This window comes from Pogonomyrmex barbatus, unplaced genomic scaffold (genome assembly GCF_055798465.1).
Source record: "Pogonomyrmex barbatus isolate J1 unplaced genomic scaffold, ASM5579846v1 scaffold21, whole genome shotgun sequence".
Taxonomy (NCBI): Eukaryota; Metazoa; Arthropoda; class Insecta; order Hymenoptera; family Formicidae; genus Pogonomyrmex; species Pogonomyrmex barbatus.
Genome location: NW_028297118.1, coordinates 2,513,434 through 2,540,435, shown reverse-complemented (window position 1 = coordinate 2,540,435; position 27,002 = coordinate 2,513,434). Strand labels below are relative to the sequence as shown.

The 27,002-nt window shown below is 28.0% G+C and overlaps 4 protein-coding genes across 13 annotated transcripts; 3 read left to right on the top strand and 1 right to left on the bottom strand.

The window, feature by feature from the left end:
• Positions 1–2,310: 2,310 nt before the first annotated feature.
• Positions 2,311–6,992, top strand: Ccs (copper chaperone for superoxide dismutase). 4 transcript variants are annotated; one of them, XM_089077950.1, is made up of 7 exons: positions 2,311–2,600; positions 2,687–2,885; positions 3,137–3,326; positions 3,393–3,459; positions 3,545–3,726; positions 3,805–3,917; positions 5,210–5,263. In XM_089077950.1, exons 1-7 carry the CDS (start codon positions 2,586–2,588, stop codon positions 5,224–5,226), a joined length of 783 nt encoding a protein of 260 aa, XP_088934076.1. In that variant the 5' UTR covers positions 2,311–2,585; the 3' UTR covers positions 5,227–5,263. The 4 variants fall into 4 exon arrangements, with proteins under 4 accessions (XP_088934076.1, XP_088934075.1, XP_088934078.1 ...); XM_089077952.1 differs by lacking the exon at positions 5,210–5,263 and adding an exon at positions 6,749–6,992 and having other exon boundaries at positions 2,313–2,600; XM_089077951.1 differs by lacking the exon at positions 5,210–5,263 and adding an exon at positions 4,220–4,424 and having other exon boundaries at positions 2,314–2,600.
• Orp8 (Oxysterol-binding protein-related protein 8) lies at positions 5,406–21,102 on the top strand. Of its 4 annotated transcripts, XM_089077943.1 has the most exons (17): positions 5,406–6,585; positions 6,749–6,891; positions 10,159–10,287; positions 13,256–13,305; positions 13,670–13,900; positions 13,977–14,121; positions 14,352–14,573; positions 15,837–16,027; positions 16,148–16,326; positions 16,403–16,580; positions 16,715–16,811; positions 16,915–17,111; positions 17,319–17,444; positions 17,526–17,774; positions 17,871–18,038; positions 19,082–19,257; positions 19,379–21,102. In XM_089077943.1, the coding sequence occupies exons 1-17, from the start codon at positions 6,518–6,520 to the stop codon at positions 19,602–19,604; spliced, it is 2,775 nt and encodes a 924-aa protein (XP_088934069.1). In that variant the 5' UTR covers positions 5,406–6,517; the 3' UTR covers positions 19,605–21,102. The 4 variants fall into 4 exon arrangements, with proteins under 4 accessions (XP_088934069.1, XP_088934070.1, XP_088934071.1 ...); XM_089077944.1 differs by lacking the exon at positions 10,159–10,287; XM_089077945.1 differs by lacking the exon at positions 19,379–21,102 and having other exon boundaries at positions 17,871–18,048; positions 19,082–19,241.
• ast (single-strand DNA endonuclease protein asteroid) lies at positions 16,914–26,580 on the bottom strand. Of its 4 annotated transcripts, none has more exons than XM_011634118.2 (3): positions 26,433–26,580; positions 26,098–26,159; positions 16,914–25,663 (listed from the first exon to the last, which is right to left on the bottom strand). In XM_011634118.2, exon 3 carries the CDS (start codon positions 25,597–25,599, stop codon positions 23,290–23,292), a length of 2,310 nt encoding a protein of 769 aa, XP_011632420.1. In that variant the 5' UTR covers positions 25,600–25,663; positions 26,098–26,159; positions 26,433–26,580; the 3' UTR covers positions 16,914–23,289. The 4 variants fall into 4 exon arrangements, with proteins under 4 accessions (XP_011632420.1, XP_088934072.1, XP_011632482.1 ...); XM_089077946.1 differs by having other exon boundaries at positions 26,444–26,575; XM_011634180.2 differs by lacking the exon at positions 26,098–26,159 and having other exon boundaries at positions 26,433–26,579.
• Positions 22,562–23,635, top strand: LOC105423964 (uncharacterized). The gene is made up of 2 exons (XM_089077953.1): positions 22,562–22,852; positions 22,921–23,635. The coding sequence occupies exons 1-2, from the start codon at positions 22,562–22,564 to the stop codon at positions 23,044–23,046; spliced, it is 417 nt and encodes a 138-aa protein (XP_088934079.1). The 3' UTR covers positions 23,047–23,635.
• Positions 26,581–27,002: the final 422 nt, after the last annotated feature.

Sequence of the window (27,002 nt, the reverse complement as noted above, 5' to 3'; positions counted from 1 at the left end):
CATGTTCGATATTCTAGACATCCTATTTGCGTATAATTTGAGTTTCGGAAACGCGAGAAATACGGAGCGTCCTATCCGGCGGACGGCGCGACAAATATGCGCAATGAGAAGACCAAGGGTGGCGCGATACGACACCGCGCCGACGCGTGACGTCACGTGACCTCGGTGAGTAAAGCAACAGCGGCAAGAATTGTTTATGTTACGTTAATAAATATATCAAATAGAAATAAAATAACTCGCTTCCATTTGAAAATTTCATATCTAATATGAATAAATTAATATTGTGCGACATTAAATCGCGTTTGTCTCGATATTTTCATTGTATTATTACGCGAGCGATATAATCTGTTCGAACGAATACGCGCGCGAGATTTTATTCTGTTACGATACAAGTACGCGATTGTCGCATTTCACGAATGAATGAGATTCTATTTATATATTACACAGTTATTTACGTAATAAAATAATTACTCATTTCCATGTTCAATATTCTAGATATCCTATTTGTAATTTGAATTTCGGAAACACGAGGAATACGGTGCGCCCTATCCGGCGCACGGTGCGAACAAATATGGCGCAACGAGAAGACCAAGGGTAGCGCGATACATCACCGCGCCGGCGCGTGACGTCATATGACCTCGGCGTAGTAAAAGCAACAGCGGCAAGAATTGTTTGTGTTACGTTAATAAATATATCAAATAGAAATGAAATAACTCGCTTCCATTTGAGAATTTTATATTTAATGTGTATAAATTAATATTGTGTGACATTAAATCGCGTTTGTCTCGATATTTTTATTTTATTATTACGCGAACAATATAATCTGTTCGAATGAATACGCGCGTGAGATTTTATCCTGTTACGATACACGTACGCGATTGTCGCATTTCACGAATGAATGTGATTCTATTTATATATTACACAATTATTTACGTAATAAAATAATTACCCATTTCCATGTTCAATATTCTAGATATTCTATTTGCGTGTAATTTGAATTTTGGAAACGCGAGGAATACGGTGCGCCCTATCCGGCGCACGGCGCGAACAAGTATGGCGCAACGAGAAGACCAAGGGTAGCGCGATACGCCGCCGCGCCGGCGCGTGACGTCACGTGACCTCGGCGAGTAAAGGCAACAGCGGCAAGAATTGTTTATGTTACGTTTTTGAATACGATTCTATTTATATATTATACAGTCATTTAAGTAATGAAATAATTATCCATTTTTATGTTAATACTTTTATTGACGCTATCTGTGTAATAATTATAACATGCAAAAATAAGTGAAATAGCAAACAGTAGAGACTTCTATGAAAATATAATTTTATTTTTTCCTTCTGTTTAAATATTTTTTAAAATTTTGCAGTTTTTTTTACATTTTTATATTTCTCGAAATTCATGTCATGAAAATTAAATTATTTAAAATAAAACGCTGAAAACAAGTCATTATAGAATAACTTTGCATTTTGCTGTTATTTTTATATTCTCAAAAATTTATTTTAATCGTGGACATAACATGAATGAGAATCACGTAGACATTATCTATAGTATCATGAACATTGACTTAATTTATACCCAGTCGTTCAATCCTGATTCACTTCGGAATGAAATAATATTTCTTAAGTGTAAGCGGATTAATTTCGATCCACTTTATGGATCGGCAGGAGTGACAGGTTAACTCTGACTTGATCTAAAATGATTATCTACTCCTTATTTACAGTGCAGATATGTATCTACTCAATTATATTTTGTCTTATGTCTAACGATGTTTCGTCTTTGTTAAAATAATTTCTTTTACAATTACGAAGCTATCTACAGAGCTAATTTTGCAATTTAGCTTAAATAATTAAAATAATGTAACTATCTCCTTATTTACAGTGCAGATATATGTTTGAGTACGCTCATATTATCTCGTAGAAGCAATATTCTGCCATGAGTCTTTTTCTACGTATTTTTTATAAAATTCTCTTGCTACAGAGTCGGATTTTGCAATTTGGTTCTTAAAAAAAAATTTACAATAGGTGAAAATGTTTGCACCTTATTGTCCTAGTGCAAATCTTTTTACGCATGCGTACCCCCTTACTTCATACGCATGCGCATGTGTTTTTGTACAACCTTTTCGGAGCCATGTATTTGAGGCAAGTTAGCAGTCTAGTATATAAATATAAATATCTATGGTCAACGTCTATGTTTTTATGGACATAGAGGTACTTCAAAATAAAGTTACAGCTAAGGTTGTATTCATAAATTCACCAGTACTGAAAATATATAGTCTACGTAACGTATTTTATAGATTTTCAGTACTGGCAGTGAATTTACGAACACAGTCTAAATCGCGGTCATATCCGCTCTCTCTGTCTGCCTTCTCTCTGTCTGAATTCAGCATAACTTTTATATGACAAAGAGAGATAGCCCGGAAATTTGCTTTCTCAGTCTGACCACTCTCACTTTGCAATGCTCAGTGTCTCTTCTAGTATAGTTGTATTGCAATGGTTGTTAAATATTAGAAATGTTAGAAATGTCAGCTATTTATTCATATATAAAAAAAAAATTTGCTTTATCACGTTAATACTACTACGTATAAATGGCTTCAACAAAAGTAAGCAATTATCTTTTGTACTTGATTTATGAGTTGGAAGAAAAAAAATGACATATTCTTAAATTTGTAATATGTTATTTTTGCAGATTGAATTTACGGTACATATGACATGTGAAAAATGTGTCAACGCAATTTCCAAGAGTATAGCCGATTTAGAAGGCGTTCAAAATATCGATATATCATTAGAACGTGGCACTGTCATCCTTGAAACAAACCTGCCTAGCTCTGTTATACAGGAAAGAATTGAAAGAACTGGACGGCGGGCAGTCTTAAAGGGATATGGAGGTTTAAATATATTTTATTGCTTACATATGATGTATAGTTCACACACACACATACACACATCAATCACTATATATATATATATATATATATATATTATAGTTTTTTATTTTTATTTACAATTATAAAGGATATATTTATAAACTATAAGAGAAGTAATTTTATATAGAAAGATCATATTTAGGGAAAAAAACTTCAAAATTTAAAATATATATGATTGCTTATGATTGTAAAAATTAATTTATCTTTTACAGATGAATTAAGTGCTGTATCAATGCTAGGTGGAAATTCAGGGTATAGTGTAGGTAATGCAATTAAAGGAGTAGTAAGATTTGCGGAAACTTCAGAAGGTTGTATCATAGATGGTACAATAGATGGTTTATCACCGGGTGAGCATGGTATACACATACATGAATGTGGCGATATATCTAATGGCTGTGACAGGTAAATCAAATTGCGAAAGTAAATATTTAAATTGATACCTTAAAAAAAATTTCATTTTTATTACAGCGTAGGTGGACATTTTAATCCAAATAATTCACCACATGGTAGTCCGGAAGACGATCTATCTAATCGAGTAAATATAAACAGATGCTCTTACGTATACACATATATTTTTTAGCTAAATGTTTTAATATTATTATTATTGTTTGCAATTACAGCATGTTGGTGATCTTGGTAATATCCTAACAGATACTACTGGCAGAACTACTTTCCGAAAAATAGATAAGTTCCTTAAAATATCCGATATTATTGGTAGATCTCTCATTGTCACTAAAAATCCAGATGATTTTGGAAAAGGTGACAATCCAGAATCTAAAATAAATGGAAATAGTGGATCTAGGTATAGGTGACCGATAACTAGCACGTCAAAGTTTAATGATTGATTATTTTACATTAAATTTTTTTTCATTTTGCATAGACTTGCATGTGGCATAATAGCCAGATCATCTGGATTATTTCAAAATACAAAGAAGATTTGTGCATGTGATGGCCTTACTATATGGGATGAGAGAGATCGAGCACTTAAACATGGTATAAAAAGTTATACAGAACTAAATAAAAAAATATGCTCGTTAATTTAAATTTTTTTTTAATTTAGCTATTTTACATATCAAATTGTACGTTGCTTATTATTATTAATCTTCACATTTTTTTTCATTAACAATTGATGAAAAAAGATGAAAAGAAAGAGGAAAGAAAAAAGATTTTTCTTAATTTTTTTTTTTCATTTAAATATATTAACACATACGGATATTAAAACTGTAGCAATTATACAAATAATTTTATGATTTGTATAGAATTTGGTTGTATATAGTAACTTATTCTTTTTTCAGCAAATTTGTAACTAACATGACACATAATGTGATATAGGTTTTTAACAAAATACATTCCAAATCAAAATCTTATAAACAACAGAAACAAATATATAAAAATGAAATATATTTTTAAATCAAATAAATTATATTTATAAATATCTAATTTCTTTATGTATAGCTGTATTAAATTAATAGGTAAATATATAGATAATTTTATTTGTTCTTCGACGGAGTTACAAAGGCTTTCACATTCTGACACTTTTTAATAAAATACAATATAAATATTGCCTGATATACTGATTACATAAATAAAGTGCGATGTTTCATAGATATGAGAATACAAAAATAGAACATGAATCATAAAACATGAAATATATGAAATATATAAACTGAATATAGCCACAATATAACTAGTAGATGGGCAATAAAATGCAGAGCGTTTTATTTGTGCAAGTCATATTAAATATGACAAGAACATACATAGATATAATTAACAGACGAGTTATAATTAATCAGACTTGTATCATATTAGACTGATATTCATAATCCATTCTTATACTTAAGATTGTTTTAAATAAGCTTATACAGTTATCTTATTAATTGAAATGTAATCTTAAGATAATCTTATATATAAAAGCTGATGGCTGATATTCATAATCGAATCTTACATTTAAGACTGCCTGTTATTGTTTTAAGAGGTTATTAACTAATCACAGAGCTGTATTAGCATTTTAAGACATTAAGACAATCTTCATCAAAATAAGAATTATGAATATCGATTGTAGTGCACTTTTTGTATCTGAAGCAAGATGAACATAGAATGTAAACGTTAGAAAAAGGAAGAATGAAAAACGGTGTTTTCGATTGCAATGAATTTTGAAATTCATTGCAATCGAAAACACTATATGATTTATGTAAAATATAATACCTTTAAATAATAATAAAACAATACTTTTAATTAAAATAATTAAGAAATTAAGTTAAGAATGATCAATTTTAAATTTGCAGGTGTTGGTGATTCTTAAATTTAATAAATTAATAAAATTAATCAAGATGGTAAAATCGGCTCTATATGACTTAAATTTTAACATCGTTTTAACTTATCTTAGATTAGCGCCTTTATTTAGATTATGATATATCGCCCGCAATATACAGATGCAGAACTAAAGGAACGAATATTAAGGAGTATATGTCACTTAATATTAGAACAGTGTAGGCGGGGGCGTGGTCGTAGCAAACGCAATTATTAAAAATTCACACGTCAACGATCGATCGATCCTCTCAAAGAAACAAGAGAGAAAGCGGGGAAAGAAACAACGAGAGAAGTGGGAATTTAAGTGAGCCCACGCGCGTGAGACGTCATCAGTCATAGTCGGCTGCGCTTTAAAAAAAAAAAAAAAAAAAAAACTGGACATTACATTAATGCGCTTAACTGTCCATTAAACTAAACATTACGGAGAGCGACAAAATTTCATCGTCGGCGTGAATAAAAAAAAAAGATAATCGGCGACAAGACAAAGGGCTCTAACATGACTGAAGACTCAATCTCTTCTTTCTACCACGTGATCGCATCACGTTAACCATTGTTGCAAACACAATTTAGCGCAGTCATTAAACAACTTGGTTTAGGCTTATATGTTTGCGCACGCGCGTTGTCTCTCTCTCTCTCTGTCTCTGTCTCCGTCTCCATACTATCGAGGCTCGAGAGCCGAGGCCGGCCGAGGCCGAAAGCAGTGGTGCGAACTTATGCCCGAGCACACTGACGGTTTTCCCCCTCCACTTGCGCACAGAGACGCTCCATCTATCCGTGAGCCTACGCGCGCTTGCGCAGACACACGAATAGACGGAGCGTCTTTGTGTGCGCAAGTGGAGGGGGAAAATCGCCAGCGTGCTCGGGCACAAGTTCGCAGTGTTCGCACCACTGGCCGAGAGGCGAAGTGATAGCCGCGCGGATGATCGATGCGGTGGTGTGCGATCGCGTTTCGCGATTGTCTGTGACGCGTCATCGCATCTCCCTCCGACCCGTCGCGTACGGGTCGCAACGATTATCGGCTTCGGGCGGAAGTGGCTGTGGAAATAGTCGGCGACAGTAGTGCACGGGCGCGAAACGAGAGTGCTGGTCGTGAGCTGTCGCTGTCACCGCCGCCGCCACCGCCGCAATGTCGCGTCTTAGCTGCTCTCCTCCGTCGCATCACAGCACGCATTAATTACCTTCGCCGCGTAATTCGTCGCTGTAATGGACTGACACATCTACCGTGCAAACCGATCATTTGGAAGGTGAGGTGAATCGCGTGTTATGCTACGCATAACAGTTGCATGATGAAACCGAAAGGTAAACATGCACCGCTATCACGCATGGCATTCCTTCCGCAAGGAAGTTCTAGGTATATCCTGCATTCTCGAGTCGAGTGATTTATTTCTACGAGTTGTGCACTCGTTTTCTCTTTCGAACAACTTCTCGACTGATTCGTTAAATTCGACGCGTAAAAGTGTATGCGTGTTTTTAATATGAAACTTGAAGTTTACGATGTGAATTGTCAATTTTAGATTCACAATGAGTTCGCAACCGATTGTGGTACCTGGTGGAGAGAATCAACGTCTGCAAGGAGAGACTTGTTCTGTATCTGTTGGAAGTTCAGCAGATACCTTTAAGACTATGACACCACCAAACGTCAGCCGATCCCTCAGTCGTAAGTGTATTACTTTATATATCTTGTCGTTACATGTGTTATATGTTGTTTAATGTTTCTGTACTTGATTAAAAATATATCAAATTCCACAACGTAAACAAGTTTATTAATTACTATAAGACACTTTGTAATGATATTAATTATTATTAATGTATCTATTATTCATTATAGCAATATGTACAATGCAGAGTGTCCCAGCTTTTGATAACTGTGTCTTAATATTTCATACATAGAATAATAGGTGTAAAACAAATCAATTGGTGTAAGAAAAATACATTGTTGTTTTAAAAAAAATTATGCAATTTGTAATATTCAAGTACATATTTTTTTACAAGCAATTATATTTTCTTTATACTAATATATTTATCGCATTATTCTATACATAACAGTATAAAGATACAATGATTAAAAAATGAATAGTTTACGAGATATATGGCAGGAATATGCCGGAATAAATTATAAAATATCTTGTAAACTATTGATTTTTTTGACATTTGTATCTTAATATCTTTTTATTCAGAATAATTAAAGAATTATACTGTGTAACAAAAAATATATAATTCCATTTAAAAAAATTATCATAAAAATATAGACAGTGACGCCATCTGCGAGTAAATTAATATCGTAATCATATGTGGTCCCTTCGAAACTTTACAATCTTTATATGAAACATTTTTTTTTTAAATGCATTGATCGAGAATTATTAAAATGAGACACTCTGTATAATTAATTTATAAGACATGAAAAAGATGTATTAAATTAAAAAGTGATAAAGTATAAATAGATAAAATGTCAAGTTAGGAAAGTGATATTACATAATTGTAAATATACACAAAGATTATATGTGTATTCTATTTCCTATTTATAAACTTTATAAAATCTTAAAAAACATTGACATTTGAACCATGTCAATGAAAATTATAGGTGTAATTGCAGCATGTTTTTACATTTTACAATTCTTAGTTCTACTTAGTTATTAGCATTCTAAATAGGTTTATATAACGCATAAATTATACATTTCTTTATGTTTACATAACATTTGTTTCTGTATATGCAACTTAGAATATCTTATGCATTACAATTTATTATGTGTGAATGCATAAACATTTCTAAAATTTATCTATCTTTGCAATGACAATTTTGAGTTTTATGCGTTTTTCCAAAATATTTTGGATATTTAAAAATATCTGATGACGGATGGAAATATGAATACATTTAATAAAACAATTTTATTATAAAACAGTCAAACCTCTCTAATTTCAATGCCAAAGAAATAGATAATAAATCGAGTTATAGAAATTTTCAACTTATGAAATTTTTCGAGTTATAGAGAAAAAACATTTGTTTACAAAGGTTCAGACAATTTAATAACTTTAATATTACTAGTAGTGTATGTACATGTATCCATTAAATTGTTAAAATATTTTAATTTCATGCTATAACTTAATAAAAACATACTTATAATTTTAAGAAAGAGACAAGAAAAAGTATCTAATTAAATTTCAAAAAATTTTATAATTTTTATTGATCATATTGAATTTTCAATAAATAAAAAATTTATTCTTGTTTTATAATATCAGTTGTTTTAGTATGGAAGGAAAATTAAATATTGATGTGGATTCTCTTTCGTGACGTTTATTTAACCTTTGAAATTTCGAGTTGTAAAGGCTTTTTTGTGATATAAAAATCAATTTTGAAATAATCCGAGTTATAGAGATAACTTATAAATAACTTCGATTTAGTTTTCTATTTTTCGTCTGGAGGATTTTTTCAAGGAATGAGTAAAAATTCGAAATGTAGAGATTTTCGAATTAGAGAGATTTTATTATAAAACGGTATTTCCATATTTGCGTACTTCCATTTTGCGATGTACTTTATGTGTAAAAATGCTTAGTAATCTTGACAATGAAGATATGTCAGCTATATACAGTTACGGCAGCTTATTAATATGAATGAAATATGTACTGTAGCACATCCGACTGATGGAAAAATGGAAATCAATACTCGAGAGTAACAAACTATTCTCGTGTTATAGCAGGAATCCCTACTGCTATAAGTAGTACTGTAGTTTGTTGTGGATAATAACTCATGTCATTTGACCCACTTTCATACTAGTTTTGTCTTGCAATGATGACAACGTATAATTTTACATTGATTGTCGTAAATTCTTGATTGGATGAAACAGAAGCATTCATACAGCACACTTTGATGTTCTAGATGACATTTCTCACATGACAAGTCTCTTTGTTTTTAAATGTTATGTACAAAGCATAATACACACAAAATTAGAGAAAAACGTAGTATAGGAATTTTATTTACAAAGTCTGAAAATATATTTTGACTATTTTTACTAATAGTTCACACGAGATTATCAAATTTCTTAAAATAATTGTTGAAACATAACGGTGTAAGAATAATAAAATATAAATGATTATTTTGTAGATAAAATTGAGATTTTTATAAAAAATATATATATTTACGAATAAATATATACACAGGGTACAAAATAAATATATATAAAATACATGTGTATGCGTGCACGTGTGGCGTGCGTGCGTGTGCGTGTGCGTGTGCGTGTTTGTACAGAGTGTTCTGTAAAGATTATACCAACACTTAAGAGTAAATTTCTAAGATCATTTTTGGAATAAAAATCTTATATACAGGGTGCGCCAAAAGTCTGAATTCAGTCGAATATCTCTAAAAATATAATTTTGAAAAATCCGTTTCAGACAAAAGTAATCATGTGGTCTCTTTAGAACTCTATCACTTTGGTACTAAACATTTTTTTACAATCTTGTGATTTCTAAATAATTGACTGTTTAAAATAAAATAGAACATCCTGTATATATTGGCGGTATATAATTTATGCTTGTGACTGCATGTAACAATATGAATTTGAAGCATGTTTTTTATTGTGCACATGTAAATAAGCATGTATATCTTCTTTTTTTGCAGTATATGATATGTGCAATAAAGTAGGCAAACATGCAGTATTTCTTTTTAAAATTTAAGTGCAAACAATTATGTTTTTTGTCATCTGATCCATTACACACACACACACACCAAAAAAAAAAGAAAAAAGAAAAAAAAAGACAATATTCTCTCTATCATTACATGTTAATATTATCTAGTTGTAATGTAGAAAATACAAATTCTGGCTGTTTATATTGTCGATTAATTTCTGAATAGCTCTTTGAAAAAGAAACAATTTCTATTTTTAATGTGATAATAAATATTGATGCAATTGAGTAAGTGCTAAATATGTAGAACCAGCGGATCGAGAACCTCGACGAAGCAGCATTCAAGCACCGTCTACACCATTACCTAAACTTCCATCAACCGAGTCCCTTTCAACAAGCATAAACATTACAACTGGTGCACCTTCATTTTTTTCAGGTATAAACCTAGAAATATTTTTGAAAATAATATATATCGTTGCTATAGTTTGGGGATAACGTTTGTGTGAAGGATTACAAGCAGCTTTTCAAACTTGATTAGCGTTATATACTTTTTTTTATTTTTACAATAGAATAGACGTGTATATACGCTAGAAAAAATTCTATATGGCTTTACAAAGTTCTTTTTTAATGCTTGTGTTTATGTTTCGTTTTACATGAAATTCTTTTGGTATAGCTAATAGTATGATTTAATATTTATTTGTTTGTAAAATGAGCCTCGGATATGTAAAGAAAGTTTAATTAATAGCCTTATTATCGATATAAAAGAATGCATATATATCGATTTGATTATATAATTCAATGTAATAGTGCAAATATTTATGTCTCATTGCTAAGACCTGGACGTTTATGCGAGTTCTCGTGCTGGCAACTCGCACGAATCTGTCCTTAAAGAGAAAAATTAATCTTAAATCAAGACAAATATCTTCATATGCAAGCAAGAATTATAATCTTTTAAAAATTTTAATCTTGACCCGATTGAAACTTGTTTGATATATTACTTTTGCTCAAGATTAAAAATCTTCAAAAATATGAAAATTATAATACTTTTGTTTATATATGAGAAAATATCTACACTTGTGTCGATATTAAAATTATTTTTAAAAGAATTATATATAATATTCTTGCTTAAATATGAGAGTATATAGTCTTGATTTAAGAGTAATTTATTTTTCTGTGTAAGAAAGATCTTGCTACCTCACTTCAGTGATGTTCTGCACAAGGCACGAAAAATCGTACGTCCAGGTTGTATTCATTGCATTATGCGGGCTATTTCATAAAGTTTACGTTTAATTTAATTATGCTTATACAGATTAGTAGGCAATTTTCTTTCAGCGAAAATGTATTGCATGCTGCCTTTTTTTTTTTCTCAAAATTTGATTTCTACTTTCCGAATGCGTTATTTTTCCTACACGCTAATCTTTTTATTGGCTTTACAGGGATTTAGAAATTCTTTTTTCATAAGTATTAAAATATGTGAAACTGATGCTTAGCAAAGCCGGTGGATTTTGTATCGAAACGATTAAAAGTTGAAAAATTGAGATCTTTATCTGTTCTTAATTTTATTTAGCAGCTAGACTTGTTAATCCGTAACAAAGCTTGTTTTATATAAAAACTTGTATTTATAAAATGGATTTTGTACTTATAAAATGGAAATAGTATGGTATGTAAATTATATGGGGAAATAATCTAGAGTTCTTAAAATTAGGCATAAATAACGAATATGAAAGATTTGTGTGTATGAAAATTTGTGTATGTATGCATAAATATATGATGAGTGTATATGAAAGTATGTTTGTATGCATAGATGTCTACATACGGACGCTTTTCTGTCGGACCTTGTTACTTTAGGATCCCTTTAAGCATGATTTTATTGCGATAATGATATTTAACTAGATTGCACTATGTGAATTATAGAAAAATAGAAATTTAATCTAATCCAGAATTATTAATATATGTTAGTAATCTGGCGCAAATCCTCTTCGCGAAGCGTTAACGTGTTCTTAACATAACAGATTAATATAATACTATTTTTTTCAAAAATTTGATTTTTATATTATATGTATGTATAAATTAAAAATTGTGTGTATATGTAAAAGCGCGTATTAAGTTATTTAGTTATTAAATAAATGTATATTTATATAAGCAAATCTTTTTGTCTCAATAACAATTAAGATGATTTAATATAGATATAACTGTGATATATTTTCGTAAAGTAAATTAATAAATTTTATTAGTAATATGTATGATAAACATTAATATTCTATTTTTTCTTTTATACAAAACATTATTTTACAAATTTTACACCGTTTTCTCGACTGTAATGGATTCAAAGTTGGATTGGACTGGATATGTGCAATCTGAATTCAAATATGTAAATGTAAAACAAGAAATGTATAAAATATTAAATATTAATTAATAAACTTATTATGAGAATATGTTTATTAATGCGTGAAAGAATCAGCGATTCACAATGTCGGGTTTAAATGTTTTAAATTAAATTTCAACTTTTATCTCATACTCTTCTATAATATTTTTGATAAGTACTTCTTAAATATTAGGCATTGAACGGTTTAAATATGATTGTAATTAATTTAATTATAATCTTAGTAATCCAAAGTAGATTATATATTATAAATTAAATATTATAAAGAACGATTAAAACTCATAGCAGTAAAAAACAATTATTATAAAACGTGAAATATATGGAAAAGAATATGATTTGAACTATATATTAATAGAAGCAAACGGTGAATAAAAAAGAAATATATTAACTAAGGTTTTTTTAAATAAAATAAATTCTCTCGTTTGATTTCTTTAATTACAACGATTGAAAAAATAATGTTTGCGATACCTCGTATTATTTTTGGATAAATGTATAAATGTAGACTTTTATTTATATAAGATTCTTATGAAATATTTACATTTCTTTTATGATAAATATTTTATAATTTAATTATTTCTACATTGTAAGTATGAATTATTTTTCCTAGAAAATATAACATTTGGTTTTCTTTTATTTCTTATATTAAATTACTTAATATGTAATTAAATTTAGTTTCCTAATAAAAATTATTATATTATCTGTTTGTTAAAAATTATATGTGTAAATTAAAATTGTGTTAACAAAATAAAAATTTATAATCGATAAAATATATAATTTTATTATTTTATTATTAATATATAAAATACATAATGTGTTAACTATATTATCTCATTTGTAAAAGTTTAGATTATTTAGAAAACAAAGTATTATTAATGTAAATCATTAAAAAAATGAATTTTCTAAATACGATATATAATTTAAAAATTTATAGAAAATAAACTATGGATACACTTTATTTTGTTATTCACGATTGTACAAAATATGATAACAAAAAAATAATACCAAATTATATTTGTTATAGGAGTCTCTGCAGGTGAAAGTAGCCAAAAAATGGATAATTCATCAGACAAGGTAATTAATTCCTCATTTTTGAAATGCAAGTCATTTATTAAGGTTAAATTTATTATTTTTCTGATAGCCAATTTGTAAGAACAGATTTTGTTTATTTATTAGTTATTATTATAATTTTTATTGGTAGAAAAATTTGATGCAGAATTTATATTTAAAGCTATTTTTTTTTCTAATTGTATACTTACAAAGAAAAATTTTATTCTGTACCTTTTACTTATTTTTTTCATAAAAGTTTTTCCCTCTCGATTGTATTGTGATTTATTATTTTATTTTTATTTTATTTTTATTTTTATTTTTATTATCTGGAATATAATAAGATACTTTAAATGTATGTTTTATATGAATATTTTTTAAATGTTTTTAGTCAATGGATTCTTGCAAATTAACGCGAAAGGAATCATACAAAGCTCAGAGAAAAAATTATCGAATGGAAAAGAAAAGAGTGGCCAATGAACTTTTAAGTTCTTTTAAAGATCCAACTGTTATTGTTATGAGTGATTGGTTAAAAGTTCGCGGCACATTAAAAAGTTGGACCAAATTGTGGTGCATTCTGAAACCTGGATTATTACTTCTATACAAAAGTCCAAAAACAAAGGTTTGTTTCGTCCACTTCTTTCATCAAGTAATAATATACTTAATTTATTATATCTATGATTACATATTTATTATAGAGTAATCATTGGGTAGGAACAGTACTACTTAATACATGTCAAGTTATAGAACGTCCAAGTAAGAAAGATGGATTTTGTTTTAAATTATTTCATCCTTTGGAGCAATCTATATGGGCTCCTCGAGGACCAGAAAAAGAAGCTATTGGTAGCTATATACTATATATATATATATTTTTTTTTTTCGTCGTTATATATGTATATATATGTATATGTATATATGTATGTATATTAAACATATATACTGCTTTTATATAGCAACTTTATTTTTTACAGTATATAATGAGTTATTATCGATAATCTAATTTAGTAATAGATATATATGTAATTATAATCATCATACAATTTTAATGTTATGAATAGATTAATATCTTCCAGGTGCTGTCGTACAACCATTGCCAACTTCTTACTTAATCTTTCGAGCACCATCCCAAGCGGCAGGCAAATGTTGGTTAGATGCACTTGAATTGTCGTTACGTTGTTCTTCATTAATAGTGCGTTCGACAAGCGCATTACCGCGTCCTTTAACACATGATGCAACTACCACTCATGAAACTCAGTGGAGCGAAGCTGATTATGAAAAGCACTTTGATGATCATGGTCAGTATCATTGATACACAGCTTTATACTTATAATATCACTTTTTTGTGATAAAAGTGAGATATTTTGCATTTAGATAAATCTTTTATGGAATGAAATTTTTAACACGCATAGTAAAATAGCAATATATTTTTTTAATTATTTATACCTTTTTTTATCCGTGAATTAATTAATTAAAGGTTAATTATTCCACAAAATGTTTTTTTAACTCTATTTTAATATATTTCATAAATGATTAATATGTTATATTAACATTGTTTACAAAAATTTATTTTGCATTGAATTTTGAGAATACCTCACACATTAATATTATATGAATTTTTATACAATGAAACAAAAGAACGGGAAAAGCAATCGATATTTTGGATTTGAATAACCATCAATAAATAAAAATCAAATAAGAAACTTTATGAAGACAAATAATTAAAAAAATATGTTGTACAAGAAGTACAATCTGTGAATGATGCATGGTGATTTGTCAATTTGCACTCCCATTGATAAAAGTAATCGATTATAGACTATTTTTTTGTACAAGTTATATAACCAAACTTATAATATAAATATAATTTAAAAAAAAAGTTTTTTCTTATAAAAATAACAGATAACATTATTTGTATAGTGTTACATGAATTTAAGGTAATCTTTTTAATGCATCTTTTTAATGCCTTTAATTTTTTGACGTATTTTTTTTTCAAATTATTAAAATTTGTATTATATTTGATATAAAAAATGTGTATGTGTATGTACACAAAAATATTTTTATATTTCTATATATCTAAATCTTACTTTATAAAGATCTACGTAATTTTATATTACGAACTTAATTCATTAATAATAATCTATTATTTTTTTTTCTATTCCTAATCTTCATCCTACTTGCTATCCTGCTTCTTGTACCAATAGTATATTTAAGCTGTTATGCTCCAAAATCACCTACAACACCTCAAAGACGTTTGTTATCTTGTCCGCAACCACTCTCACCTATAACTCGCGATCTTAGAAGTGTATGCCCTTCACCAACTCCAATATTTCAACATCTTTGTCATGCAGTTACATATTGGGAAAAACTTTTGCTTGATCGATCTTCCACACCTGGCACAGATCAAGAAAATGTTGTATCTTCGATTTCTAATGAAGAATCAGATAATCAGCCGTCTACCTCCTCACATTCTGCTTTAGCATCTTATCCATCAATTCCTTCAGCACGTCGCATGACCATTCCCTCTATACACGTCTTAGAATATGATGATACCTGTCAAATAGTAACGCTAGATCCTGTATACACCTCGCACACAGACCTGGACGATATTAGTCAACCGGAAAATGGAGTAGCAGCTGATGCTGAAATCAGTGCCTCTGATAGCGAATCTGAGGCATCGGCCAAAGAAGATCAATCATCAGAACCAATCACCGAAACACCATATGTAGCTAATGAAAACGAAGTTCTTGGAACGGTAAGTATTAATTTTGTATAGCATAATTCTTAATTAGAAAATATACATAATACATAATAAAATATTTACCTTTTATTGTATTCTTTATATTTTATTTTCTATAGTATTATTAATTAACAGGCTGGCGAAGTCGTTACGGAACTGCAAGAAGAACAAAAATCTTTGATATGGTTCTTAATGAAACAAGTTCGTCCTGGGATGGATCTGTCTAAAGTTGTATTACCAACTTTTATTCTTGAATCACGTTCATTTCTAGAAAAATTGGCTGATTCATACTATCACGCTGATTTATTGTCGCAGTTAGTAAGACATAGTAATATATTGATCATCTAAACGGCAATAAACTAAATTTTTGAATTTTATTTTATTTTATAGAGCAGTTTTGGAAGATGATGCATTTACACGTATGAAAGCTGTAGTGAAATGGTATTTATCAGGATTTTATAAGAAACCACAAGGCTTGAAAAAACCGTACAATCCACTTTTGGGCGAAACATTCCGTTGCTATTGGCAACATCCTAATGGTTCAAGAACATTCTACTTAGCTGAACAAGTAATAATCTAAAAGATATTTTATGTTAACATTAAATGAATTTTTTTATTATTATATACATGTGAAAATATTTTAATTGTAACTTTTTTTTTTAAGATATTTTCTATTCTAACATATTTTTTTGTTTTTATTAGCTGTCGCATCATCCGCCTATCTCAGGATTTTATGTGACAAATCGTCAAGATGGATTTACTATTAGCGCTACAATTATTGCAAAGTCAAAATTTTATGGTAAATATTGTTTATTATTTAACACAATACATAATAATATTAATACTTTTTATTTCAATAGATATATAAAGATTACTGTATTGCATATATTATATTTTTATAGGAAATTCAACCTCTGCAATTTTGGATGGTGTCGCCATATTAACGATGCTACCAAGAGGCGAAGACTACACAATGACAATTCCTTATGCACATTGTAAAGGTATTTTGATGGGGACACTGTCTATGGAACTCGGTGGAAAAGTAAATATAATATGCGAAAAAACCGGCTATCATACTGAACTAGAATTTAAACTAAAGGTAATAAATAATATTACTAATAATATTATTTCTGCCAGAGTTATTAATAAAATTTGATTTAGTTAAAAAAAACATAAGATTTTAATTTGTACTTTTATGGTATAATAATATATTATTTTATATAATTTATTATGGTATAATAATATTATGATATAATATGATTTAATATGTATATGTAAAAATATGTGATAAGAACAATATTTCCAGCCATTTCTTGGCGGTGCAGAATTAATGAATCAAGTTGTGGGACGAATACGCTTAGGAAAAGAGACTTTAGCTACTATTTCGGGATATTGGGATGGATTGATTTCAATAACAGATAAACGAACAGGAGTAAATTAAGTTTATATCTTGATTGATAACTTTAATTAATTATTAATATAATATAATATAATTATTAATATTATTTTGCAGCAAGAAAGTGTTTTCTTTAATCCAACTCCGGAAATACGCAAAAAAAGATTGAAGAAATACACAGTTCCTTTAGAATATCAAGGAGAATGGGAAAGTGAAAAATTATGGTTGGCTGTTACACAAGCTATTAATAGAGATGATCAAGTTGCTGCTACTGAAGCTAAAACTCGACTTGAAGAAGCACAAAGGGAACGTGCTAAAGCGCGAAAAAGTTTAGGACAAGAATGGGTTCCAAAATACTTTGTTCAAGTATGATATGTCGCTTTTTTTATTTAATTTTTATAGTTTAATATTTATCGTCAAATATTTATATTAGCAAAATAATATAATTTTTTCATATGATAGGATATTATAACTGGGAATTGGGTTTATCGGCATGCTGATGTAAGACCGTGGGATCCAAGAAATGATGTAATACAATATGAAGAAAATTATATAGTGCGCACAAAGACTAGACATAAAACACCTATTATGCGCACTGGTAGTATTGTCTCTACTGAACCACAATCACAGGTACAGCGATGTAAGATTTAATTTACATTATGTGCATGCTGTGTTTACATATAAGTAATGTTATCTTAACTGCTTTGTCTATTTTCTCCTTTTTTCGACAGTGCTATTAAACAATTATTATATATTACTTTATCTGTTATTAATGGATTTAAATAGATTGTATATATATTTTTAATAAACTTGTATTGCTTAATTTGTAGTTTATATTAATATAATGTTTGTTATTATTAATTTATTAACCAATTCAATGTTATTTTTGTGTAATCATTTGTTAGTCTTAGGATATACACTATTTCCATTATATGATTTCCATTATATGATAAGTTTATATACAAGTTTAAAATTATTATACATTAGTTATATAATTATATAGTTATTATACAAGTTTCAAATCTATATCTTGGAAAATTATATAAAGTCCCCATTATAGTCGATACAAGAGGTATGTATGTGTGTACATATATGTATATATGTGTTTGTATACATAACTTCTATATTTATCAGATTTTAAATGTTTTAAATATTTAAACACTTATATTGCCATCTATATAAAGAATTCTGCACATATCACAAATGTTGTTTTTGTCAAATTAAAAATATAAAAAAACTAAAATTAATAACAAAAAATAATAAAATTAAATTTGTGGTCTTTACATAAATAAAAAATACAAACATGAAACGCGTATTAATAATAAGAATTCTTATCTTTATTTATATATATAAAATAATTTTAATTTAATTTTATAAAATATAATAGAAGATAAAAAGTAAAGGATTTTTATCTCTCTCTCTCTCTCTCTCTCTCTCTCTCTCTCTCTCTCTCTCGATATGTATGCTTACTATAACTTAAAATTTCAAGCTTGAATATTAAAGAAGCTTTTAATAATTATTTTAACAATTAATCTATAAGTTAGAAATTAAATTTAAAATATTGACGTTAGTATTCTTGTATTATAAATTATTCATAAAACATGTAACATATTAAGTGCAATTAATTATCTAGAAGTTATCTAGATTATTATAGTTATTATAAATCATTGCAGATCCCATTATTACAAGCTGAATCACGTTCCTCCTTATCAGTGCTCAAATCTTCAAAAAGACAGCTATCAAATAATATGCCTCTGACAGAGACAGCTCATGATTCTGGAAGTTCATCTGCAGAGGCACATACCGATTCTAGTCAGTCTGTAGGAAAAAGAAGACGATCAACTACTAGGTAAGATAATTATAATAAAAATATTGTAAATTGTTTATTAATTTTATAGTAATATGTAATATGTACAAAATTTTTTAAACTATAACCTATAGTAATGCATATTTAAATGTATTAATTTTAGGATAATTGATATAATGAAAGAAGTAGAACATCAGATGATGGAACATCATGAGAAATTGAATCATATACAACAAATAGTAGAGCATATTTTAAGGAAGCAAAGAGAATCCGAACATCATAACGTAAATATGTTTAAGAGCTTCATGGATACCATACTTATTATTGTTATTGTTTTCTCCGTGCAATATTTTGTAAACATGTGGAATAATGATTTCACCAAGGGTTGAGGGATTCAGTAAAATTATTCTCCATATCTTTAGTATTATACTCGTTACGTGTATTACTTGCTTTCCTATTTCCTGGAACTTGCAGTATGGTGTCGGTATTTTGTGGTGTAAGCAGATCATTTAAAAAAAAATATAACGATATATAATTTTCATTCTAAAACAATATGTGCATGAAACATTTATCGATATAGAAATAAAATATTAATAGAATATATATATATTAGAAATTCTACATGTTACATCCAGTGCAATGGTATTTTGTTATAGTTGCAAAAATACGAAAATTTAAGTACAAGAACAATCTAAATGAGCTTATATAGCCTATATAAGTTTAACCTTTTCAGTCACACAATTCGGGAATCTTCTCATTATGCATGTCATAGATTTTTGGGTTGAATTCAAATCCGATATCAAATTTCTAATAAAATTTAAAATAGTGGATTCAATATGGATTCGCTATTTTCGATACAAAATTTTGATAAAAAATTTGAAATTAGCTCTAAAAATCTTAGTGCATGAACACATAAACGTTTCAAATTATCACCAAATTGCATTTGTTCATAAAAATTTATACTTTTGCCATTTTTAATATAAAGGATTGAGAATTGAACCTACAAAAAAATTTGCAAAAATTCTTTTTTATTTTGTTCTTTAGAGTATTTATGTTATTTAAAATTTTATATTTTTAAAAAAATCACACGTTTATATTGTTATCAAAGAATAGTTTAAGTATAAATAAATTTAATATAAAAAATAGCATATTTTGTGTATTAATTTGCCTATACAAAAAAAAAACAAACAAAAAAAATACAATATTGAACAAACAATCATTAAAGAATCAAAGTTAAATTTTTAGATAGCCGAAAATAAAAAGTTCAATAATATTGATGAACTATTACATGATATAATTTAAAAAAAAGATATACACGTGACGTTGTGACTGGAAGGGTTAGGTAATATTGGAAGTTATAATAGTTCTCGAATTATTAACATAATTTTATCGTGACTAACCAGTATCAAATTGTAATATAATCACGTAATTGTTGTAAAAATACTGTTCGGAACATTTACAGCTAATTTATTGTAAATTTCACTACATTTAATTCTCTATTAATACATAATGTAATATTGTAATTTGATTCTAATGTGATACCACAAATTTATAATTTATTTATATTAAGCTGTCTTATTCATAAATCAATTAACTTTATTGTTAATTGTCGATTAATTCGTATAGATCAAGATATTTTATATAATATTGATACAAATTTTTTCCGAAACTCTGTTATCGAAAACTTATGGACATTTTATATTTTATTTATCGTTAAGCTTGTCATGTGATATCTCTATAATATAGCTGTAGTATCATCAGATTGTATATATAAAAGAATTCGCTTAAATCGGATATAACTATCGAGAATTTCTTTTTTTAATCAATAAGCACATGTTTATGTATTTTTTGGAAGCTTTTTAAATTCAATAAAATAGTATAGTCTAATACGCCATTTATGACATATAGCTACCATCATATATATTAAAGATGAATTTCTTGTCATAAATTACAAATTATTTTAAAAATAATTTACAAAAAATATAAAAATATAAATAATTCGTCAAAAAACTTTTTGATTGTATATTAAAAATAATTTTTTTTAATTATTGTCCACGAGTATATTTTTCCGATTGATAATTTTTTTTTTATATATTTGCTAAAATATTATCAATTAATGCTTCGCTTATATATAAAAAAGAATATTGTTCTTTTATTGATAAAAATGCCTCCAAAAGAAGCTTTTATAAACCTTCTGATTGGCTATGTTACTTTTAGAGACACTTGTCCATAAAAAGATTCAGAATACAAATTTTATATATATATATATATATATATATATATTAAAATAGGATTAAATAACTTGCAAATATATTCTATATATAATTGAAGAATTAACTTAAAGAGTGAAGCAACTATCGTATGTAATGATAACGTCGTAATGATTTGTTAAAAATCAAATAACTAAGTTTACATATTTTTTGTCATAATTTAGTAAAAATTTTAAAAATGTTATGTATATATGAGTTTATTTTATATTAAAGATGATACTATTAAAAACAACTTTATTAAAAATAATTTTTTCATCTCTTTTGTAAAAACATTAATATTTTTTACATATTTTCCAACTAATTCACCAAATTATTTTATATTGAAGATGCTTGAATACAATAGATGTTTAAATACAATAGATGTTTGAATACAATAGATGTTTTTCAAAGAATATACATTTAATTTTATGGAAAACTACATACAGATGTAAAAAGAAAATATAAATATACATACATGTTTTATTTGTTTATGATTGATATCGTGCATGTCATTGGATAATACATGAAGATACATGAAGATTTTATATTTATAATTTTTAAGTCATAAATATATAGATATTTTTATATAGGTTTCATATTTTATAATTTTTAAATTTGCTGTCTTGAATTATAAAACTTATTTGCTATAGTAGAATGATTTCGTGAACCTTATTTTCAAATCTGATTTCTATTAAAAGTTAAAAAAATAATATATTCGTGCGCACTACGAGTTATTGTTGTCGATGACATAATTGAAAATATGTCGATTACATCTAATCAACAAATGTTGTAACTGTCAAAATTAATCATCAAAATGATATAAAGACATGAAATCAATTCTATTACTATTTTCGAATATATAGTAAGTTTAAGTACTATAGAATTATTTATTTAATGATAATAAAAATAAATCTTTACATTTTTTCAACAATTTATCAATAAAATAATTTGTAAAAAATTTATTACAAATCTTGATTATGATATATTTACATTTTTAATAAAAATATGATATTTCTTTCTTTTCTTAATTGTTTATATGTAACATTTTTTATTAGAAAATATAAAAAATATTCTAATAATGTTCGTCTCGTATTCAGATGGAAAAAATCCCAATTACGCCACAGATTCTACGAACGGCTGTGAGAGAATTACAAAAACATCAATTGTTTGTTACATCAAAAAATTTAAGAGATTATATATGTAGACATTATCCAGTTGAAACTGATTTCAAAATTCTCGAGCAGGAATTACAAGAAAAATTGAAATATGCTGTTTGTGTCAAATTGCTCACTAAACATGGAGACGATCAATATTGCATACCAACTTTACGAGAAGAAGCTAATGCTGTTAAAACAGCTATCAGTGCATTTTGGGAAATATACAAAAATGTAATATATAATTAATCCTTTTTATGACAATTTTTATAGCGCGCGACACTCTTTCGTTATTTATTTAGAACAATCAGTTGCCTGATATAAAAAAGAAAAAAGTGGACACCAAAGGATCGATATCACGTCCGAAACGAAGAGATTACGACAATTTCTCTGAAAACGATGAAACTGATGATAGCAGCGAGAATTAAATCTCTTCTAATTGTAAAACTAATCGTAACGCAAAACATAAAAATTACATATTAAGATTACGATGCAATTACAAGAATCTTTTTACGTTTGTGCGTTTTATGTCCTATGTTAAACATTTTTGTATTTAAAAAAAAAAGAAATGTTATATATTTTATATATAACCTATGTTATACATTTATTATTTTATATTATCTTATATAGTTATATAAAATATATATACATTACTATGTACAATGAAGAACTTAATGCTGTGCAGTGCCAAGTACGGAAAAAGGATTATTTACATCATGAAAGAATTCTTCGCTAGTATTTTTGTGTACTATAGTTTTCTCTTCACAATCTTCTTCCTGTGTGCTAGGCTCCTTTTTTTTATATCTCTTTGTTTTTTGCTTCTTATACTTGTCGATTTTTCTGTCTAATGCTGTTCCAAGCAAACATTTTACCTTTAATAAAAGTACATTAAATAAACGTAATAAACTTGGGGACTTTTGTAAAATCGAATTAACGTAAACTTCAACATCGTCGCGTTTTTTAAAATTGCCACATAAGTTGTACAATAATGTACCATTGAATACACTAGCAACTTTAGTTTGTTCATAAGGATATTCCAACAAGGCATTTAAATTCATGCTGTGTCTCAAACAATTTTGAAACTCTGCGAAACCATGCACTATTGTAACATTAAATTTTTTCGGTTGCTGATGCAATTTTTGATCCGTTTCGAAATTAGATATGAAGAATGCAGCTGCAATCAAGCAATCATCTGCATTAACTTCGTGAATTGCATCTGTAAGTGTAACATCAGTTGAATATTGTGGTTGATAATTTCTCATTCTCCTTGCATATTGAATATTTTCTATAGTTTTGTTAAATCTTTGATAAAATTTGTTTAAAACTCTGTAGAATCCTATATTGTTATCTATTATATTAAACAACATAGCGAACAATAAAGAGTAGATATGACAATTGAACTTAAATGGCTCTTGTTGTTGACATATCCAGTATTTCATGGTTGCAATATATAACATCCAATTCGATGGGATTTCATTTATGTAACTTGCATAAGCAATTGTTAAAGTGTTATTTAAAATTTCCCTTCTGATGACAATGGGTGTCTCTCTTAGGCTAAATAAAGATGGTAGAGTATGACCAAGTATATTATCACTATACTCTAATTGATAACGCTTTATTTTCTTATTCTCATCTCTAGTCATATATTCCATATCGATTTTTCTTTCTTCGACTCCTGACATCAGTAATCCGTAAATAACACCAATAATTTTTAAGCTCGCAACGATAGACGATACATAAAAATAGTCTTCAATTTGTGCAGGACAAACATACAATTTTCTTATTATTAAGTCTATGAAATAGGAAGGATATCTGCCTTGTTTGAATTCATTGATAAACCATTGAGGCCAATTATTAATCAAAGATTCATTAGAAAGCTTTTCTTTAAGTATGTTTGTTATTTCTTTGTCCTCTATTTGTTCCTCGTCACTTGGGTCTGTTTCATTCATCTGTTCCTTTTCGTCAATATATGTCAGATTATATATATCACCTTCAAACTTGTATGTTTTGGATACATTTTGTATAATTGCTTTTGAAAAGATTTCTGCAGGAACGCCTAACGTATGTAATACGCTCAATGATGCATTAATATAACTATTTATTATCATTTCTATTGTATTTAATACATGTTTGCGCTCTCGTTTTTGTAATCTACTTAATATCCCTACTATAGCTTGATTTAAATTGTGTCTTCGTAACCAATTAAATGTGGCATCTATACGTCGTTGCTGTTCATTATACGCTCTCTTGCCTATTTGTGGTAATTTCAGATGACGGAAAAAGTTTTTAAATGTGTGTTGCTTCACATAATCGTTTCCCAATAATATTGCTGCTAATGGCAACAAAGACTGATTTAATCCATGGTAAACCCTAAAAAGTTTCTCAACGTAATAAATTTTACAGCGTTTTATGTAACCCCTTCCTGTTGGATTACGCATTACATTATTTTCTAATGTGTTAAACGGTATGTATAATGATCCATAAATATAAAAATCAGAATCATAGCTCAATACAGGACAATTAAGAATACGTGCTATTGCAGCTATCGTATTATCTGCTTCAAATATACATTGCGCGTATCTAATGCCTTTCGCATTCATCACATCTTTGAAAACTTCTTTTATAAGCAAAGGAAAAAATTTGGTCCTATGTTGCGAGGACAGAGTATAATATGATGCAATATTGATTTTTTCCTTAGTTCGAGATATGATAGTCTTGAGCTTTTTGTCTTCACAGCCACCATCAATCAGAACTAGCGGAGTAATATTGCACAATAAAAGTTCATGGAAAAAGTCCGACACACATTGTGCATATTTGTCATAATCACCACCAAAAGCGCAATTGCATTTTGCATACCACATATACAACTGACAACATATACTGTTGCCATCGATTACTAAATAACTATCATGTAGCGCATAATTCTCCAGGTAACGTTCAGAATCATTTGATATATATGTTGTTAGACCAGGAATTCCCATTATAAAAATCAACTTTCTTCTGGCAAAGCTTCAAAAGCTTTTAATATTTCAATTGTAAGAATTTCTGTAAGAAAATATTAAGAATTGATGATATTTCTGACATTTAAAAAATTCTTTTATTTTATTGCTTAATATAGTCTATTTTCTTATTTTTACTTATTATATAAATTTTTTTTTAGCTAAATAGCATTTTAACTAAATGTTTTGCATTGTTCATCTCTTTTTCTTCAATATGATATACTTTAAGTACAAGAAATGCATTATAATATCAATAATCACTCTTGAATATCAATAATCACTCTTGTAATCAAAATCTATTACAATCAAAAACGCTATTAATTGATCTAATCTCAATATGTTCCTTTTCTTAATGGATTCATATTGCCTTTAATGATTATTTTTAATAAATTATTTTTTTCAAGTCCTCACATTAATATTTCTATAATTTGTTATTTGATATTATTTTTATGAATGAGTAATATTACAATCATATCTTACATAATCTAGTAAAGTCCAAATTACTTTCTTCTTCTCTTTTTTTGATTGGAACTAGCATCAAGCTGTTAAGGAAATAAGAAAATTATCTTCTTAAGAAGGTTGAAAAATCAAAATGCTTCAATCTATTTTATTTAAAGTGAAGTGAATTTCACATAAAAATTTTAATTTTGGTTTTAATCGTATAGGTTTTTAAAAAAAAAAGTTTTAAGAAAAAAAAGTTAAGTTTTATCCATGGTGTCTTATGGCAGATGTATCGCACAACTGTATGTTACATTACATTACATTAATTTTTAAAATGTTTCCATATAAAAATTATATAAATAGTTAGAACAAACCTATTTCTTACGTTTTTGCAGAGAAATAACTTCATTCATTATATAATTTTTTGTATACAAACAAAAATTGATAAATGTACATCTACTTCATGCATAAATGGCTGACATTTCTAATATTTGACATCCACTGCAATACAATTATACTAGAAGAGGCACTGAACATTGTAAAGTGAGAGTAGTCGGACTGACAGAGAAAGCAAATTCCGGGCTATCTCTCTTTGTCATATAAAAGTATGCTAGATTTAGACAGAGAGAAACCTGGGGTGATTCCCCATACAGTATAACTTGCGTAAACTGCGTCAACCAATCAAATCGTCTAATAAAAATCTAGACGGATTTGTGTAGAGTAGCTGAGACAATTTGGTTGGATGACGTGCTTACGCAAGTTATACTGCATGAGGAACCAGCTTCAGAACGGACATGCTCGTGATTCATATTAGATATGAAATTTTCAAATGGAAGCGACTTTATTTCTATTTGATATATATATTTATCTAATTCAAACAATTCTTGCCACTGTTGCTTTTAGTACGGCGAGGTCATATGACGTCACGCGCCGGCGCAGTGGCG

Coding starts and splice junctions, on each gene's coding strand:
- Ccs (XM_089077949.1), top strand. Junction 2,886..3,136: donor AGTCTTAAAGGGATATGGAG/GTTTAAATATAT, acceptor TATCTTTTACAG/ATGAATTAAGTGCTGTATCA. Junction 3,327..3,392: donor ATATCTAATGGCTGTGACAG/GTAAATCAAATT, acceptor TTTTTATTACAG/CGTAGGTGGACATTTTAATC.
- Orp8 (XM_089077943.1), top strand. CDS start 6,518: ATGATGAAACCGAAAGGTAAACATGCACCGCTATCACGCATGGCATTC. Junction 6,892..10,158: donor CGTCAGCCGATCCCTCAGTC/GTAAGTGTATTA, acceptor CTAAATATGTAG/AACCAGCGGATCGAGAACCT. Junction 17,775..17,870: donor TTCCAAAATACTTTGTTCAA/GTATGATATGTC, acceptor TTCATATGATAG/GATATTATAACTGGGAATTG.
- LOC105423964 (XM_089077953.1), top strand. CDS start 22,562: ATGGAAAAAATCCCAATTACGCCACAGATTCTACGAACGGCTGTGAGA. Junction 22,853..22,920: donor TTTGGGAAATATACAAAAAT/GTAATATATAAT, acceptor TTATTTATTTAG/AACAATCAGTTGCCTGATAT.
- ast (XM_011634118.2), bottom strand. CDS start 25,599: ATGGGAATTCCTGGTCTAACAACATATATATCAAATGATTCTGAACGT.